Source organism: Talaromyces atroroseus, assembly GCF_001907595.1.
Source record: "Talaromyces atroroseus strain IBT 11181 chromosome Unknown scaffold_19, whole genome shotgun sequence".
Taxonomy (NCBI): Eukaryota; Fungi; Ascomycota; class Eurotiomycetes; order Eurotiales; family Trichocomaceae; genus Talaromyces; species Talaromyces atroroseus.
In genome coordinates this window covers 100,406-118,835 of record NW_017971451.1, presented here as the reverse complement: position 1 = coordinate 118,835, position 18,430 = coordinate 100,406, and the positions used below count along the sequence as shown (strand labels likewise).

General features: G+C 33.2%; 3 protein-coding genes across 3 annotated transcripts, besides 3 other annotated features; 2 read left to right on the top strand and 1 right to left on the bottom strand.

Annotated features, from left to right (window-relative positions):
* Positions 1–1,298: part of a repeat region (Identified by RepeatMasker using a combination of RepBase library and repeat library created with RepeatScout) that runs on past the window's edge.
* Positions 1,298–7,720: a repeat region (Identified by RepeatMasker using a combination of RepBase library and repeat library created with RepeatScout).
* Positions 7,721–7,967: a repeat region (Identified by RepeatMasker using a combination of RepBase library and repeat library created with RepeatScout).
* Positions 7,968–8,987: 1,020 nt separating this feature from the next.
* UA08_09185 (hypothetical protein) lies at positions 8,988–10,127 on the top strand (the record flags this gene model as incomplete). Its single annotated transcript, XM_020264216.1, has 4 exons — positions 8,988–9,065; positions 9,126–9,350; positions 9,415–9,557; positions 9,617–10,127. The coding sequence occupies 4 exons, from the start codon at positions 8,988–8,990 to the stop codon at positions 10,125–10,127; spliced, it is 957 nt and encodes a 318-aa protein (XP_020115613.1).
* Positions 10,128–11,434: 1,307 nt separating this feature from the next.
* Positions 11,435–13,083, bottom strand: UA08_09184 (hypothetical protein; the record flags this gene model as incomplete). Its single annotated transcript, XM_020264205.1, has 3 exons — positions 11,435–11,850; positions 11,912–12,452; positions 12,511–13,083. The coding sequence occupies 3 exons, from the start codon at positions 13,081–13,083 to the stop codon at positions 11,435–11,437; spliced, it is 1,530 nt and encodes a 509-aa protein (XP_020115612.1).
* A 1,141-nt stretch (positions 13,084–14,224) lies between these two features.
* UA08_09183 (hypothetical protein) lies at positions 14,225–15,707 on the top strand (the record flags this gene model as incomplete). Its single annotated transcript, XM_020264194.1, has 5 exons — positions 14,225–14,452; positions 14,502–14,631; positions 14,729–14,810; positions 14,881–15,335; positions 15,523–15,707. The coding sequence occupies 5 exons, from the start codon at positions 14,225–14,227 to the stop codon at positions 15,705–15,707; spliced, it is 1,080 nt and encodes a 359-aa protein (XP_020115611.1).
* Between the last annotated feature and the right edge of the window lie 2,723 nt (positions 15,708–18,430).

Genomic DNA, 18,430 nt, shown 5'->3' with positions numbered 1-18,430 from the left:
CTAATTCTTATTTATATATATTTATTTTAAGAGGCGTTCTAATCCTTGGATATAAATATTGAATTTAGATATGATTTAGCCTTTTTATTGCTGTGCTTATTAGTATTGCTTATTTGTATTCTAGTATAATAGTTCTAGAGTACATATAATATCTATTAGAAAGGATTTAAAGTCTTTTTATATTATATAGTTAATCTTTATCTTATTCTTTATAAATATATTTTATTAATTAAATACTTTCTAGCTTAGCTCTTTAATTGTGGTTAGTATTTTCTATTAATTAATACCTTTAAAGTTATAATAGTAATTATACTTTATAAAATAGTGTTTAAGTTAAAGCTTGAAGGATTCTAGTTCTTTTATATTAGTACTATTATACTTCCTTTTAAGTACTAGTTTTAGTTATTTTAAAGAAATAATTTTTATAGATACTTGTAGTCTTTTTTAACTTAGTGGCTTTTCTTTAATTATTATTTTAATATTAATTATCCCTTACTCTCTTTTTTTTTTTTCTTAGATTAAGATAATTTAAATCTTCTTGTATATTAAAGTCCTATATTAGTAAGCTTATTAATAATAAATATAATAACTATTACTCTAGCTTTTTAAGCTTTTAAAATATGATTTATATTATAATCCTTTAGTACTATATCTTTATAGTTTTGGCTATTCTGGCTTTGAATTTAATAAGTTTATTTATTATTATTATTAAGAGGTCTTTCTCTGAATACTTTATTAATAATTTTAATAGAACTATAAATACTAAGATCTTATTTTAAGTTTTTATAATTGTTAGTTTTATGGTTATAGCCTTAATATTTACCTTACTAGTTATTATTAAAGATATATTGGCTTTGTTTTTCTTTTTATTATCTGACTTTAATTTTATAATTTTTACTTCTCTTTTCTTTGTTAGAATCTTTTTAATATCTGAAAGATGTTTGATTAGAGATGATGGATCTTTAGAGGCTTGTCTTTGGGTATATAAAGAGATGTGTTTTGGAGCTATTCTAGATAATAATTATTGGGCTCTTATAAAGTAAGTAATTAGACTATAATAAGGGTTGTAAGAATGTAGCTGGGATTTAGCTTTGGCCTAGGAATAGATTTGAATATAGAATATATATATATATATGCTTAGCAGCTAATTGCTGTTTTATAAAGGCCTGAGGCCATCTGCCGTTATAAGGTGGTATATGCTAAGCTGCTAGTTCAATTAGTGGCAGGAAGCCAGGCGAGGTCATGTGCCCGCTGTACTTTGAAGCTATTCCCAACTCCATCCAGGATTCCGCCTTACATTATATAATATAAAAAAACTTTAAATTCTTTCTAATAGATATTATACATGTCCTAGAACTATTACACTAAGATATAAATAAGTAATACTAATAGATATAGTAACAAAAAGGCTAAATTATATCTAAATTTAATATCTATATCTAGGGATTAGAATACCTCTTAAAATAAATATATATAAATAAAAATCAGAAACATTATCTTAAAGATTAAATTATAGAGTTTATATATATTAAGACCATATAATAAAGTAATAAACTTAAAAAATATAATAACTATATAATATACCTTTAAAAAATAGAAGATTCTATATTAAAATAAAAAAAGAAACTTCAAGCTATTTAGAAATAAACTATAGAGCTAAATTTAAATTTAAAAAATAAAATTTTAAATTAAAATTTAGACTAAAATAATAAATCTAATTAAAAAAATAATCACTATAACAATTATTATTTCTAGAAGAAATCTAAAATTAAAGATTTTAAAGACAGATTAAAGACCTAAAAATTACTAATATATATCTATTATAACAAAAAAGAGTATATAAAAAAGAATTATTACTCTAAAAACTCTAATAAAAGACTTAAAAAAGATTTAAAATAACTCCCTAATAAAATCTAATATATTATTATAGTATTAAAACTATACACTATATAATAAAATTAAAGATTATATATTAGTATATATATCTATATATAAATCTTAAAAGACTATATAAAAGCACTTATTTTAATTAATAAAACTACTAAAGATAATTTTATAGATTAAAAATAGATATAAAAAAATATATATCTTTTAATAAATCTAGCTATAATTATAAAAACAATTAATAAGTATTTAATATCAATATATAAAAAGATCTTGCTAAATATTATTACTCTTAATTTAAAAGATAGACTAGAAAGCACTTAATAGACTTATAATATTATTAATATAAAGAGATATAATATTATACTTAAATTATTATAATACTTAGCCATAAATCTTAATATTTATTATATTATAAGGCAGTGGTATTACCACTAGTCTATTAAATAAAAAACTAAGCTTATATTCTATTATATAAATTATAAGATTATATAGTAATAGAACTCTGCAAAAAATAAGAATAATATATCTATAAAATACATGCCAAAACTATATATAGAATAGATTATAGCCTAAGAACTCTACTAAGCTATAAAGAATAAAAAGACTACTTATATTATAAATCTAAGAAAAGTTATAATAAAAAAAGCTAATCTAAATAAAAAAAAAATCAAAGATCTCTTATAACTAATAACTACTAATATTTCAGAACTATTAATATACTTAAAATTATATTTTAATATCTTCTTAAAAAAGCAGATAATAGTACTATTTAAATATATAATCTATAATCATACTATTAATTTAAAGTCTAGTAAAGAGCCACTATACTATTTAATTTATTAGCTAAGTCTAAAAGAATAAGAAATACTTTAAAAGTATCTAGTAAAGAATCTAGCCAAAGGCTAGATTTATAAATTAAAAAGTTCTACTAAAGCACCTATCTTATTTATATCTAAAAAAAATAATAATCTATAACTATATATTAACTACTAGAAGATAAATACTATTATAATTAAGAACTAATACCCCTTATTATTAATTAGAGAGACCCTAAGTCAACTTTCTAAAATATTAATATTCATACAGCTAGATCTTTAAAATATATACCATTGCATCTAAATCAAAAAAAAAGATAAATAAAAAACTACTTTTTATATCTAATATAGACATTATAAATATACTATTATACTATTTAAACTAATAAATACCCTAGCAATCTTTCAATTATATATAAACTAAGCACTAAGCAATCTTTTAAATATAAGCTATATAATATATCTAGATAATATTATTATATATTTAAAGAATAAAGCCATCTATAAAAAAAATATTTATAAAATATTAGATTACTTATAGTAATATAAATTATACATTAAACTATCAAAATATATTTTTAAAGTTAATAAAATATATTTTCTAGATTTTATAATTAGAATAAAAAATATTTGAATAAAATCTAAATATATTATTATTATTTAGGAATAATCCAAATTCAAGAATATATAGGATATAACTTAATTTTTAGATTTTATTAACTTCTATTATAGATTTATTAAGAGATACTCTGTAATTACTATGCTATTATTAAATATAATTAAGGGTCATAAATAAACATAAAAAGGATTAAAAATAGAATAAGAAGCTAATATAAAGTTTATTTTCATTAAAAAAGCATAAAACACCTTTAAAATCTTTAAGAAGCACTTTATATAAGTATCTATACTTAAATATTTTAAACTAGAATTTCTACTTAAAATAAAAACTAATATATTAAACTTTACTATAGCTGCAATCTTAAGTTAGTTAAAAGCTAATAAATTATAGTATTTAATAATATTCTACACTTAAAAGATAATCCTGGCTAAACTTAACTATAAAATATATAATAAAGAGCTATTAGCTATTATTAAAGCCTTTAAACACTAGAAATATTATCTAAAAAATAATAATAAACTTATAACTATTCTTTTAGATTATAATAACTTTTAGTATTTTATAATTATAAAGAAACTAAATTAAAGATAGATTTAATAAGCTAAGAAGCTTACAGCATTTAATTTTAATATTAAGTATTAACTAGGGTATAAAAATCCTATAGATATATTAAGTTAAAGGCTAGATTATATTAAAATTAAAGATAACTAATAGATCTTATTATTAATACTAAAAGAAAAATTAAGCTAAAGACTTTATTTAATAAGAATAGAATTCTTTAAATATAAATATAATTCTAATAATATAGAACTTATATATCTAGAAAAAGTAATAAAGACTTTTTAAATTAATAATAATTTAAATTCTAAATATTAAAATATATCTAATAATTAAAAAAAAATAATTATTAATATTATAAGAAATCTAGAACTCTTAATGTTAAGGTCTAAAATAGTAATAGCCACTATAACTAAGATAGTCTATTTAAATATATCTAAAGAGCTTACTATTATTATTTATTATTACTAGTAAGTAGATATATAAGCTAGGAATATATAAAAATAGATAGTAGATCTAAATTCAAAGGTAGATTATTTCTATTAATATATTAGAGCTAATGATCTACTTAGATTTAAAGGTATAGTATATGTGCTGTATAACTATATATTTAGATAAGAAGTTCTATAAGTTAATTATAATAACCTATAAAAAAGTTATTTTAGTATTAAAAGAATATATAAAATAATATTATCAAAGTATTTCTAATAAAAGCTTTATGATATAGTTCAATATTATTACTTAATATGTATAAAGTGCTAATATAATTATATATTATGGTATAAAGAATATAGATTAATAAAGCTATTACTAAAATCTATAAAATTTTAGGAGTTAGTTACCTTAGATTTTATAATAAAGCTTTTATCTTTGAATTAGAGGGGAAAAATGTATAATATTATTATAGTTATTATAGAATTACTAATAAAATATATTATATATAAATCTATATTTATTATTATGTTAGTAAAAGAACTAGTAGAGATTATATATAAATTAATGGTTAAATATTTTATTATATCTAAGAATATTATAAGCGATTAAGTAATAATATTTATAGCTATATTTTAAAAAATATTTTATTAGTATCTTGATATAAGAAGAAGAATTAGTATAATTTATTATCCTTAAACTGATAGCTAAATAAAATAATAGAATTAGATATTAGAATATTACCTTTAATTATATGTTAATTTATTATAAGATAACTGGATATAGTGGTTAGCGCTAGCTTAATATATATATAATAATAATATATATAGTATTATTAAGATATTATCTATTAAAGTACTAATAGGCTTTTAGAGAGATATTTGTATTAATATTAATTAGGATCTTCTAGATATAAATTCTAATAAGGAAATCTTAAAGATAAAGAAGGATTAAATACTAGTAACTAAATAAGCAATCTAATTATAAGTTAAATATAAAAAACTTTAAAAGCTACTAAAGAAAGTATTAAAGAATTAGTTTAAATATTTTAATAAAAAATATATAGTAATATAGTTTTAAATTAATAATAAGATAATATTATAAATTATAAATATCTATCCTCTAGATAGAAAGAAATTAAAATTTAATTTTAAATTTATCAGACCCTTCTAAATACTAGATATGTGAGAAATAAATATATATAAGCTAAAAATATCTTTATAATATTAATAGTTATATCTAGTATTCTATATTTTCTTATTAAAATTATTTAAGGATACAGCTAGAAACAAAATCCTACTTAATAATCTTATTATAAATAATATTAGAGAATATAAGGTTAAAGAAATTCATATAAAAAAAGGCTTTAAAAAGAATAAAATATATCTTATTAAATAGATAGGCTATCTTAAAAAAAACTATACATAAGAACCTAAAAAGAATATTAATAATTATACTATATTTAAAATTTATTTTTAAAATTACAAGACTATTTATAACTTAAAGTAAGGAAGAAAAAGATAAAAAAAAGTTTAATTTATAATAGCTAAGAATAAATATAAGACTTATTTTATACTATAAATTATTAATAAGAGTTATTAGTTATAAGATTCAAAAAGAACTTATACTATATAATTAATAAAAGCTTAACTAATTAATTATAAAAGCTAAAAGAATAAATTATAAGATTAAAAGCTTAAAAATCTAGATATAAATATTTATCTATAAATAAGTTTAATAAAGAAAAGTAAAGAAGATTTTTTTTTTTATTAAAGTTAACAAAATTACTAGCTAAATATATTAACTAAAAATAGGAATAATAAAGATAAAACTCCTCTAATAAAATAGTATAAATTACTATAATTAAATGCTTTTTAAATAGACTAAGCTAAGTTAAAATTATACTTTTATTATTAATTTTAGTATTAAAGTTTATTTTAATAGTATATTTTCTAAATATATAGTTTAAAGCCTTAAATACTCTATTTAATATATAATATTAATTACTAAAATCTTCTATCACTAAATTTTAATAAAATTTATTAGCTAAAGCCTTTAGACAGTCTAATAAAGATTTAAGATATTATAAATTATTAATATTAGTTATAAAATAAGAGATATTTAATAATATAAATGCTTAAATTAAAATATAAATATATACTTACAGAGATATACTTATACTTAAGTATTTAATAATATATATATAACTAAATTATAGTATTATAATAAGTATATCACTATTTAATATAGTTATAAGAATTTAAAATAATTTATAATTAAAAATAGGTTAAATATAAAAGCTTATATAAAAACTTAATTATATATTTTTATATTCTATTAGTATTAAAATCTTATATATAGAATATTATCACTTATTTTATTCTTTAGAGATACAGAAGGCTAGAAGTTATTAGACACAGCATTAAAAATAGAGACTATATTAAGAGACTTAACTAAAGGATCCTTAAGAATATATAAAGATTCAGATTATTTATTTATTTATATTATTAGTAATTATATTAATATTTATTTAATTTTATAACTTATTTTATATAGCTAATTTATTTATATAGATAATATTTTTATAAGATACTCTAAATATAAAAATAAATCTAGATTAATAATAGCAAACTATTATTATATTAATATTTTTTTAAATATTAAGATACTACTCTTAAAGAGAAAAATAGCTAAAGTAGATTTAAATTATTAGAATTAGGTATTTTAAGTTAACTACTATACTTAATTATAAGATAATTAAAATTATCTTATTATTATCTTAAGTATTAAATTAATATAGAAAAAATAAGAAATTAATAATATAGAATATATTAAATCTATATTTAATAAAATTTTAATAAAAAAGCATAGTATTAAGATAATACTTATTATTAAGGAAGAAGATAAAACTAAGAAAAAAAAAAGAAAGAAAAAGAAAGTTAGAATAAAAAAAATAAGGATTTATATATACTTATTACTAGTATTAATCTTAATTATTTCTTATATATTTAATTCTCTATTTAATATTTATTATCTATCTTTAATTCTTTCATTAAGAATAAGGATTTTATTATAAAACTTAAATTATTAATTCTATATATTAAACCTTATAAGTCTATAAAGTTTTAGGCTTAAGAATATATCTTTATAAAAAAGGGGATAGCTATAAGACAGAATCCTAGATAAAGTTAGAAATAACTTTAAAGTATAATAAATATATGATCTCATCTAGTTTTTCATTACTAATTAGACTAGTAGCTTAACACTCACCATCTTATAACCACAGGTGGCCTTAGGCCTTCATGAAGCAGCGATTAACTATTGAGCATACGTGTATATACGTTATATATTCGAATCTATCCCTAGGCCGAAGCCGAATCCCAGCTACGTTCTTGCAACCCCCGTCACATATTCTATATATTAACTAGCTTTCTCTCTAGATTTAAATCCAATTAAAGCTATATAGAATTAAATGAAGGATTAAATTTAGAAATAATATTTAAATAATAAGTAGCTTTTTTATAATTAATTATATAAGGTTATATAAGCTTCTTAAGATGCTTTATCAGAGCAATTTCTTAAGAATTTAATTGATTCTATATAAACTAGATATAAGGCTATAATTACTGCTGAAAGTAGCTATATTAAATATTAATGTAGTAAGCAAAAATATATAAAATTAGCAGACTTAACAGAGTTAGTAGAATTAGCAGAATTGGGTAAATTCTATTAGTAGTTGACCCCTGCATAAAAAACCATACTAGGCAAATCACCAGGGTCAACCAGAGTACATACAACCCGAATGCACGTCTGCATCCGCGAGTCTATAAAAATAGGCTAAGAAGTACTCTGCAGTAGGTCGTTAGTTGCGCCACCATTACAACCCGAAATATTCCGTAGGGTCATTAATAACAGGTCTTTTGTAATATCCGGTCTAGTCACCTCCCCTGTTGCCAGCTGGGGGTCTGCCCGAGCTCAATGCACGGGTAGGTTCTAGATTAACCTAAATCATACTACTCAAACCGGCCTATAATGGTTGATATGGGTTTGCCGGAATGGCACATCCGTACATGGCCAGGGTCTTCTTAGCCCATGGTTGCCCCCCTTCTGCAATGCAAGCTCTGACAGCAGTCTACGACAAAGTGCCAAGTTTGGCGAAAGAAATATTAATTGCAGGGGCATACGGACTGCATGGTGCCAAAATAACGCCATAGGACGACCAGGGCTCCTTAGACCTCGCCCTCGTTTTGTTTTCAATTCATAGCCTGACAGGCAGGTAGCTTTGATGGCTAATTTCTTAAACTGTAGGGTCTTGTAAATTATCTGCTTCCTACCAATCTCTTAAAACTCCATACATTACATCCTCAATCCTGAATGCGAGTGAACAAAACTCAGCATAGCTATGGTACTCTCGACCACCGGGGACCATGTAGATGAAATTGCTATTGCAACCCTCTATCTCTTGGTCATGATGATCATGGCCGTGTGGATACGACTGGCATTTCGATACTATATTCTTCGGTCGCTGCAACGTGATGATGGAATGGTTTCTCTTGCTCTGGTAGGTTCTTGACCACGGATTGCTTTGGCATATCCCAGAATATGACACGCTTGTTGGGACTTACATAACAATTATCTGGGGAAAAAAGGGCTTGGCTATGGCTCAATCTGCAATTATGTTCACTGGGACTCAACACGGACTTGGAAAGCTTCAGTCCGACATGAGTGCAGCCCAGTTTGTCACAGTAGAAAAGGTAACTCATGGTCGGTCCACTTTTCCACTCAACGGCCTGCTAACACTACATGCCTTGCAGGACCTCTACACATCTGACCTCTTGTACGTTCTCAGTTTAAGCCTTGCGAAAGTCTCTATATTTCAGTTTTTGGAAAAACTCTGTGTGGAAAAGCGTCACAAAACTATCTGCCGCTGGTCGTCGCTTCTAGTCGCCGTGTGGACCGTTCCAGTATTCTTCACTCTAGCTTTCAAGTGTGGGACCTCCAGTCCCTGGAATATGGATGATGGACATTGTATCAGGATCGTGAGTTCGGATTTTAGTCACAAACCACACAAACCATGCGTACTGACGCGAACCATCCATTCAGTTCGATTTCTGGGCCGCCATTTCCCCAATCGACATTGCAACCGAGCTAGTCATCTGCATCCTTCCAATATATATCGTCAAACCGGTTCAAATATCCTTCGACAAAAAGGTCACAGTTATAGTCGCATTTGTCTTCCGCATCTTGTATGTCTGAATTCCAAATGTCCAACCTCCTCCACTCCGTGACCTAATCTCCAATCCAGTGTTATAATCACAACTATCGCGCGCCTCATCTTCATGAACGGAGCCAACAAATCACTCACAGACATGAACACCAACGCCTTCGCAACTAGCATCACAACTCAGCTCAATCTTTGCGTCAGCCTAATGACTGCATGCATCCCTTGCCTAAAACCCTTCCTTGACGCCTTCGACAGCGGAATGCTCAACGTCTCCCTGCGTGAACGCATTGGTGGAGCATACAGTAAATCTTACGGTGCCTCACATGGGAACTCGTATGCACTGTCTAGTATGACTAGAGGCGTAAAGGAATCTAATATACGCTCCCATGATGTTGAGGACGAGAATGAGGGACTGGGAACTTCGGCCAGTGCTTTCGCTGTTACGTCGCCTGTGAGACTGGCGAACGGGACCGATCCTACCATGGCTATTCAGAGGACGGATCAGTGGAGTATCAGGTGTGAGTATGTAGATCTCACTACTTCTGGGTCGCTTGTAGATGAGTTGGGAATGCCTGAGGATCGAGGGACTTGAAGGGCAAATTCACCTTTGTGAGCAATGCTAATGTGATGCCTTTCTCTGCACATAAAAGTCATTGTTTCACAGCGGGGTTTGCATGGCACTACTTTTCAATATATTCCCTTTCTTTGCTTAAAGCTTCTGTAGTTTTTTTCATAACATTTACAATTTTTTGATACAGCAACATATTCCAATATTGTTTTTTCTACCACTGCAACACATGGGAACGCTTAATATGGCGGTAATCACTGTAGATGGAGGAAGACGTGATTAAGAGCGGCCGCTCTAATAGAACACTGCACCATCAATTGATACAGTGCTAGAGAATTTAGAAATAAATCCAATCTCATACAGAAACCCTTCTATATCCTCTATCGCCGGGAGTCCTGCCTGAGCGTATGCTGTGAATTTAATTCTTTGTCCGAACCCTAGTCTCATAGTGAAGGGTCAAGCAGAAATTAAGAACTGACATAGTATAATGTCATACTAGATAGTCAAATATTTAGTTAGGGTTCTGATAATAGTTTGCCTTTCTGTACAGTTCCGTTCTCTTCTTTGCCATAGAAATTCTTAGTGTAGTACTAGCGATTTATATCCATCGATACCTAATCTAAATGCCTTTACTGATAGCAGTAAGCCGTATTATGGCAGTCCTTTATCCTAGCCTCCATTTTCCATAAGTATTGGATTGAGTCTTTAGCGAAGACATGCGTTCGTGGGACAAAAATAATGCATTTGACCTCGGTGGCCTGAGAACGAATCGCTGAATTTCAGGGACATTCCATGAGGAAACAGAATAATATGAGGTTCGTTGGATGGGTAATTTGCTTATAAATGGCCGCGACATCGTTGTCACTATTGTGCCCGTGTGCAGCGTGCTTGTATTGTTTGATTCGAAATGACTACTTGGGTTGTCCAGATGGGAATTTAACGGGACTATATTGTAAAGCAAGCGATTGTGATACCATGGACATGTATTATGGTATAGCCGTGTCTTCTAATTTATTCAAATATAAACAATTGATAAATATCTTCCTTCCTTTTTCATTATGTCGAGGCACTTTTTGATTGTCCGTAATACCACTGTAACCCTCATCTTGGTCTCGTATATTCTATTGGATAGAAGTTCCATACAATGCCATCGAAGTCAATGGATATCACATTCGATTGCCTTAAAGAGGCCATGTCAAATCAAAAAACGTTTTCCTTCTCTAGCACGCTACCAATTGTCCGAAGACCAGCCGGCATACCATGTACAATTCCTGGGTTATCTGGACAGATGTCTGGTTGTCATTAGTGGCAAAGAAGGAGAGGAGAGCAATTTATGATATGAGGTGGCATTGAATTCCGTTTTTCAACTTCAGCGACAGCGTAATCTTCTCTTGCCACTCTGAATTATCGAGACTTTCGATTGACGAAAAGGTCGTCAGAATTCGTGCAATGGTGTATGAGGTCTCCGTCATAGCCAGCTTCTGACCAGGGCACATTCTAGGTCCGCCATTAAAGGGAAGGTACTCCCAGCCAGGAAGCAATTTCTCCCAACGCTCTGGGCGAAACTCATCAGCATCTTCGCCGAACAGATCCTTGCGTCGATGCATGACATAGGTGCTGTATGTGACAACGTTATGCTTGGCTATGAACAACGGCGATTTACCGTCTGGGCCACCACCGACTGGAAGAACAGTGTCTTTATGGGCCACTCGACTATTGGTTGCAATTGGTGGGAACAATCTTAGGCCTAGAGGAATGTATTTTGTCAGTTTCTCATGCTGGTTTTGTGTTTCAGATACAAAACTCACACTCCTGTATAAAGTGTCGTAAGTAGGTCATATTCATCAGCGCCTCGTAGGTAAGAGGTTCGCAGTAATGCTCAAGCACATGATTGCGGAGCTTCTCCCAGAGTACTTCGTTTCGCGAGAGCATATAAAACGCAAATGAGAGGAGACCCGGAGTTGTATCAGCAGCAAGGAGCATATTGACGATATGATCACGGAGTCTTGTTGGATTGTCTGTTGCCTTCGCCAATTCATCGATGAAAAGATATTTTTGTCGCTCTCCACTCGCGACGTCTTTCTCGTCAGGGGACACAAGGGTTTCTCTGCGGCGGAAGTCGAGAGCCTTGTCTACAAACTGTTGTGCAAATTCATGCACGATAGCACAACATCTTTTGAATTCCCGGTCATGGTGGAACCACATCAAGTTGCCGAGACGTAGGCGCTGGATGGTTGCTTCTCCGGCATAGTTAAGTGCACGATAGAAATTCGTTACATGTTTCAACGGCTGATCGGATAGAAGACCGACAGACTCTCCAAACAAGTATTCACTGTTGGTATCAAGTGTCTAGACACCAAATTAGTCATGAGTTGACATAATTGAAGGTACCTCGAAATTTACATACCAACCGGACGAAGAGTGGCTGGAGGTCAGTTTTGCAGTTTTCCTCTCTGATTATAGCAATGAGCCGATCCACATGTTTCTTGTAGATAGAAAGGTTAGTCACCCTCGCACGATAGAAACTGGGCCGTATTAGTGCTCGCTGTTGTGACCAGGTCTCATGGTCCGTCGTGAAGATGCCCTGCCCGAGAAGCGGAGCGGCGCTTCGCTGTCGCAAGGGCCCCATGCCAAAATCATTGAACTGGAAAGCCAGAACATTGCGAATAAGATCGGGGTCGCATGTGTTGATTGTCCTTCGAAAGTAGGTGTCAGTAGTATAAGTGAGGCCACCTTTGTCATGGCGAGCCTTGAGCAGATCAAGAAAGCGATGTTCTCGGCCAGCGTTTCGGTTCTGGAGGACAAGATCAGTTCCAAGGAAAGGGTCTTTTTGGTAAAGCTTCGGAGCTGGGAGACAGCCGTGCTTTTGTTTCACAAGACTGCGTCGTCGATGGACGAGGAGGAACTTTAGGGTAAAGTATAGAACATAAGCCCCTACTGCAACGCTGGCAGCATTGACATAGACATTGAGAGGTACCATATTGACTGTATTCTGATATGTTGGTCAAATCGATTATGTATTAACTGATTTAGAGACTACATGGTGGTATAAGCGAGGCTATGTCTTGCTTATAAGCTGTAATCTACGCCCGAAGACCCTGTGAAAGTGATCAGACTTCAGTCTCATAAACCGACTTCTCTGTCAAATCTATTATGCGCAGGTGTTTTGATCCAAAACTTACGAGAACAGAAAAAGACCCCCACGACTGTGGATAAACTTGGGAGATCGACCAGAAGCTTTACCATTCTTGCAATGCGCCGCATGTAATAGTCAATGTCAGGCATACACCGCCAAATGGATTCTAAGCCAGTAAGAAGCTTTGAACCAGCTACAAGCGAAGGAAAAGCCGTACCTTTGTCCAAAGTGGTGAAAGGATGAATATCTTGACTCATGACATACTCCATATCTTGGGGTCTGACCTGGCGGGTTACACCCTGGGGGTGAAGCTACTGCTGCCAAGAGCATATCCTTTATGCCTGTGTCAATCCCCGACCCTCATTATAGCGTTTGACATTGAGCGCTTCTTTGAGGCGAGTCAGTGATGTGGGGTTTGGTTATTCATTATTCATGATCAGACCGAGATCTGCGATCCACGGTTGCCAGAACTGATTTGGATCGATTTTTCGGCATTATCATCGGCATTTCCACGGCCGGCATCATGCGAAAACCATCAAGTGATTGATTCGTGGAATATAGGCTCAGCTTCTCTAGATTTTTACGTCTGGCCACTGATTTGACATTTTTTGCAGTTGGTTGTTGAGCAGGAGGAGCAGGAGGCCAACCACAGCTAGAACTGTCTTACCCAAAAGTGGTGTCCCTGTTGTGCTAGTGCGAAGATCAGTGACGAGATGAAGCACAGGCATACGCCCAGATGGGCCCTTTGGGGGTTGGAGAGAATCCTAAAAAATGAGAAGATATCTACTTTGAATATGATTTGTCCACGTAATGAAAGAGAGAGAAACAAAGAAAGAAAAAGAAAGGAACAAAGAACAAAAGCATGTTATGATAGATAGCATATCAATGTCATTATAATGAACTCGGTGCTTCTTGAAAAGGACCGTGATTCAGGAATTCGATCATCAATTGCCCTGGGGTAAGAAGACAAATGAGCAAAGCCATCATGAGTGACTCAATCACCAAGAACTCTGTCCCTATCAACCTTTCCATCGCTGTGCGGCCAAACAAACTCGAGGCTGTTCCAGCGCTATTGCAGGATATAACACTGGGAGTCAATGCACTCACGTCCGGTGGAACTGTGGATAGAGAAGACCTGCTAACCAAATGCCGTTTTCTGCTTCGTGCATTGGAAACACCTCGACAAACAATGGTCAACCATTTGTGGGCACAGGTAAATGCGTGAGAAAATCTCCTTTGTGTTTTGTTCTGACATGCATCAGATTGGCTCAATATCAGCTATCACATTCGGGGTGGATTGCGGACTTTGGAGACTAATGACAGAAAACGGGGACAACCCTCAAAAGGTGAATGATCTTGCTTCGGCACTTAAGATTGATCATGCTCTTCTTCGTGAGTTATCACAGCCTTCCTCGATTTGATAGTCTATGCATTGACACACATCACGGCCGTTTAATGCGACATCTTGGGGCAATGGGCTTCCTGACAGAGATTGGCGAGGATGAGTATTGTTCGACAAATTACACCAAAGCCCTGAGTCTCCCTGAGATCGGGCATGCATACCTTGCCTTGTGAGTGACCGAAAAATACGAGCTTCGTTTGCAATATACCCAGTACGCTGTCTTTCTGATACCCTTTTAGGATCCCGGAAATGAGTGCCGCGCCATTCAAATTCCACGAATACTGCCGCGAACGTGGATGGAAGAATCCTACAGATTCCAAAGACACCCCTTTGATGTATGCGTACAATACCAAAAAAGACGTGTACGCATGGCTTCGCGAAGTAAACCATGACGGACATTTCAATGACTACATAGGTGCTTACAGTTTTGGACGCCTCCCCTGGATGGATCCGACGATATACCCTGTTAAGGATCGGCTGATTACAGGCGCTGATAATAACCGGGGCAAACCATTCCTGGTGGATGTTGGTGCCAACCTTGGACATGATATGATAAAATTTACGAGATATTTCCCCGAGTGTCCAGGGCGGCTGATCCTTCAGGATTTACCGGAGGTCGTCAGCGAGATCAGAGGGATGGATCCTTCTATCGAAATCATGAGCCACGATTTTTTCACTGAGCAGCCAGTTAAAGGTATCGTTTGTTCCTTCACATCTGTCTAGTATCATGTTAACTGGTTGTCAAGGTGCTCGTGCCTATCTTCTCCACTCGTGTCTACACAATTGGCCCACGTCTGATTGCGAAATCATAATATCCCAGATCATGAGAGCGATGACTCATGGTTACAGCAGATTGCTAATATGTGAATTTATCATTCCAGACACTGGAGCGTATTGGGAGGAGACAGGCATGGATATGATAATGATGACTGTCTGCGCATCCGAGGAGCGAACTACCAAGGGCTGGCACGAGTTGTTGGAGAAAAAAATGGGATTGAAAATCATCAAGATTTGGAAAGCCCCTAATAGGGGGACAGAGGGCGTGATTGAATGCGAATTGGCTTGAATATCAGTCGCATGGATGCAGTAGAACAAAGAAACTCTCAGTCGGGCTATAACTACGAAGTAGGAACATATGCAATTGACAATATATGAAATGCGGAAAGTACGCAAGTGCATACATCTTTATGTTGAATTATAACTCAATATTGGGCCCGAGAAGACCAGTCTGGGCTTTACTTTCGGATTTGATGCGATCTACTACTGGACCTGAACATGGAAGTAGCAAGAAGTCTTGGGATATATAGATACATATATAATGTTCTCTGTATAGTAATCATCCGCTGTCACAGCGTTATACAATCAACACCTCTAGCTTCACAAGAACCTAGATGGCAAGTTAGTAACTCCTTGATGTCCAAGCAGCTAAGATAGAATAGAACTCACATTCAATACATCCAACGCCGACTACAATGCCGTCTTAGGGTTAAACCCTCCAGATCGCAAAATATATTGTCAAAAACAACTTCTGCACACCTCGCTCAAAGCAAAGCAGGTAGATTGTCCTTATCCAGTTTCACAAGACGGTCTTAGATACCGACTGCGCCGCCGCGCTGGTCTGTGTCTTCTCGAGTTCTGGCCACGGGATGGCCTTTCCTTCATCATCGACGAGTCGTTGGTATGTCTATGCTATGTAGGTATAGCACACAGAGCTTTATATATCTTTTGATGATAAATATGGAAAATAACTCTCTCTTCTTTGGTATGGGCTTGGTTACGTGTATCTGAAAGTGAAAGTATTAATTCTAATTGAAATATTTTGACAGTATTCCTACCTACCACACACAGTTCGCCTCCGCTCACGATATTGATCGCATAGTCATCGTTCCATTTCTCATTACCAAACCACTTATATAAACAAGTAGCCATGCAGAAAAAACACCCCTAAACTACATGATTTACGAGCCACCCTTATGGGGATCACACCAATTTCTTCGACTAGATGAAACAAAATTGCCCGATCGTGGGTTTACATTCGTTGATATAAAGTATCTAGTATGAGGATTTAAACACTCAACAAGGCTCCTCTTCCTTGAAAATTGTACTAGAAGACTGGACATGTCCACCATCACCAAATATTCTCCTGCGCCAACTAGCCCAATCTTACTGCAATTCTGCCTTAATATACGTAGGAAGAGAAGCTAGTTGTTTTCCTTTCTCTTCCTTTCCTCATGTATGTTATATACTCAATATGAACATGTAGCTCTTCAAAATGCGGAACTGTCCCGTACAAAGGATCTCGAAAGCAGGTTTGCCTCCGAGTGTATCGAACCATCAAATATACGAAGTTCAATAATAGCATTGGCCAAGTAAGAATTATTCTTTATAAGGTATTGTGTACTTTCTAAAGAGATGAACTGATGATAGAAGAAGTGGTTGATGCCACCGTAAACATCCGTATAATGTCGATCGAATAGGCATATGTTCAGAAGGGCCAGACCTGTTCCAATTTTTGGCCTCCGATGACCACTGGGTTGGCTTGTACCATTACGGATATCAATCGAGCCCAGTCATTCGATGGGTTACTCCATTTGTGCATAGTGCCTCTTTGTACAACAGTATCGCTGACATTCAAAATCACAGTTGCTCCCTCGTCCGTGGTAAGCTCCACCACTCCTTGCAAAACTCTGTAATGTAATCGAGGGTGACAGACCGGTGCATTGGACCTTCATACTTGGGAGGCAAATCATAGGCGCGAAAAGAAGAGCCACCGTTAGATGCTGCGGCTGGATTTGGCTGGGTCTGGGTAGGATCTTGACTATTTGTCGCAGGTATGTCGTCTGATGACAAGAGAGGGTTCAGATATGTTCCGTCGTCGAGGGCGATTGGTTTTTTTTGTTCATCAATAGCTACGATTGCAGAACTGGACTCGTCATGTGCTGTAACAACCCTGCGGGAGTCGGGCAGCCGGGATGCCATGGCGAAAGACTTTTGTGAAATTATCTTGCTGAAGTGAATAAGACGGGCGTGGCAATCGGAAGATATTTCTTCAACAACAATGTATGAGTTCCTAGAAAATTCAGCATATGGCGATAAGGTACTTCCGAATTCTCGGACCCTGTTCTTAAGTCCGTGTGATATCTCCGTGGTTTGCACGTTAAAGTAAGAAAAAATAAATTGCGTGTTCGCAAAGTTGTGAAGTCATGAAAACTCGAATACCGAATTCCGCTAGCTCAGCAGCTAAGCTTTCAGAAAGACCTGAGGAATAGATTTCAGCAACTTTTCTTAAAGTGTGTGGTTAGTAAGTGACCAATCCTCAAGACCAAATTTGCTCGCGGAATACAGAGCCGTAGGTCTTGCTCATTGTAATATTTTTAGAAGAATGTGAAGTAATGAAATAGACGAAACTCTAGATATGTAGTCGTAGATGGGTGGGTTGGGCTAGATAAATCCGTGTGGTGGGTAAACTTTAAACTCATGATCGTGGAGCCTGGTGGTTTCCGGACTGGTTTTCTATCCGCATACGTCAAACCCGCGGCGGGGTTGCACCCGGCTTATGAGCAGGGAGCTTTAGGCCGAGCCATGAATATGTATGATACGGTCGATGGCACTTAGCGGGGTGATCCAGAAAAAGCAGCGGCGCGGATCTTCGACGCTGTGGAGAAGCAGGGGCTCTGTTCGGAAACTTCTTCGTACCTACGGATGCCACTGGGGTCGGATTGTTATGCTGTGTTGCGGTCGAAGGTTGATGGCCTGAAGGAAAATATTGACCACGTGCAGGCGATTGCT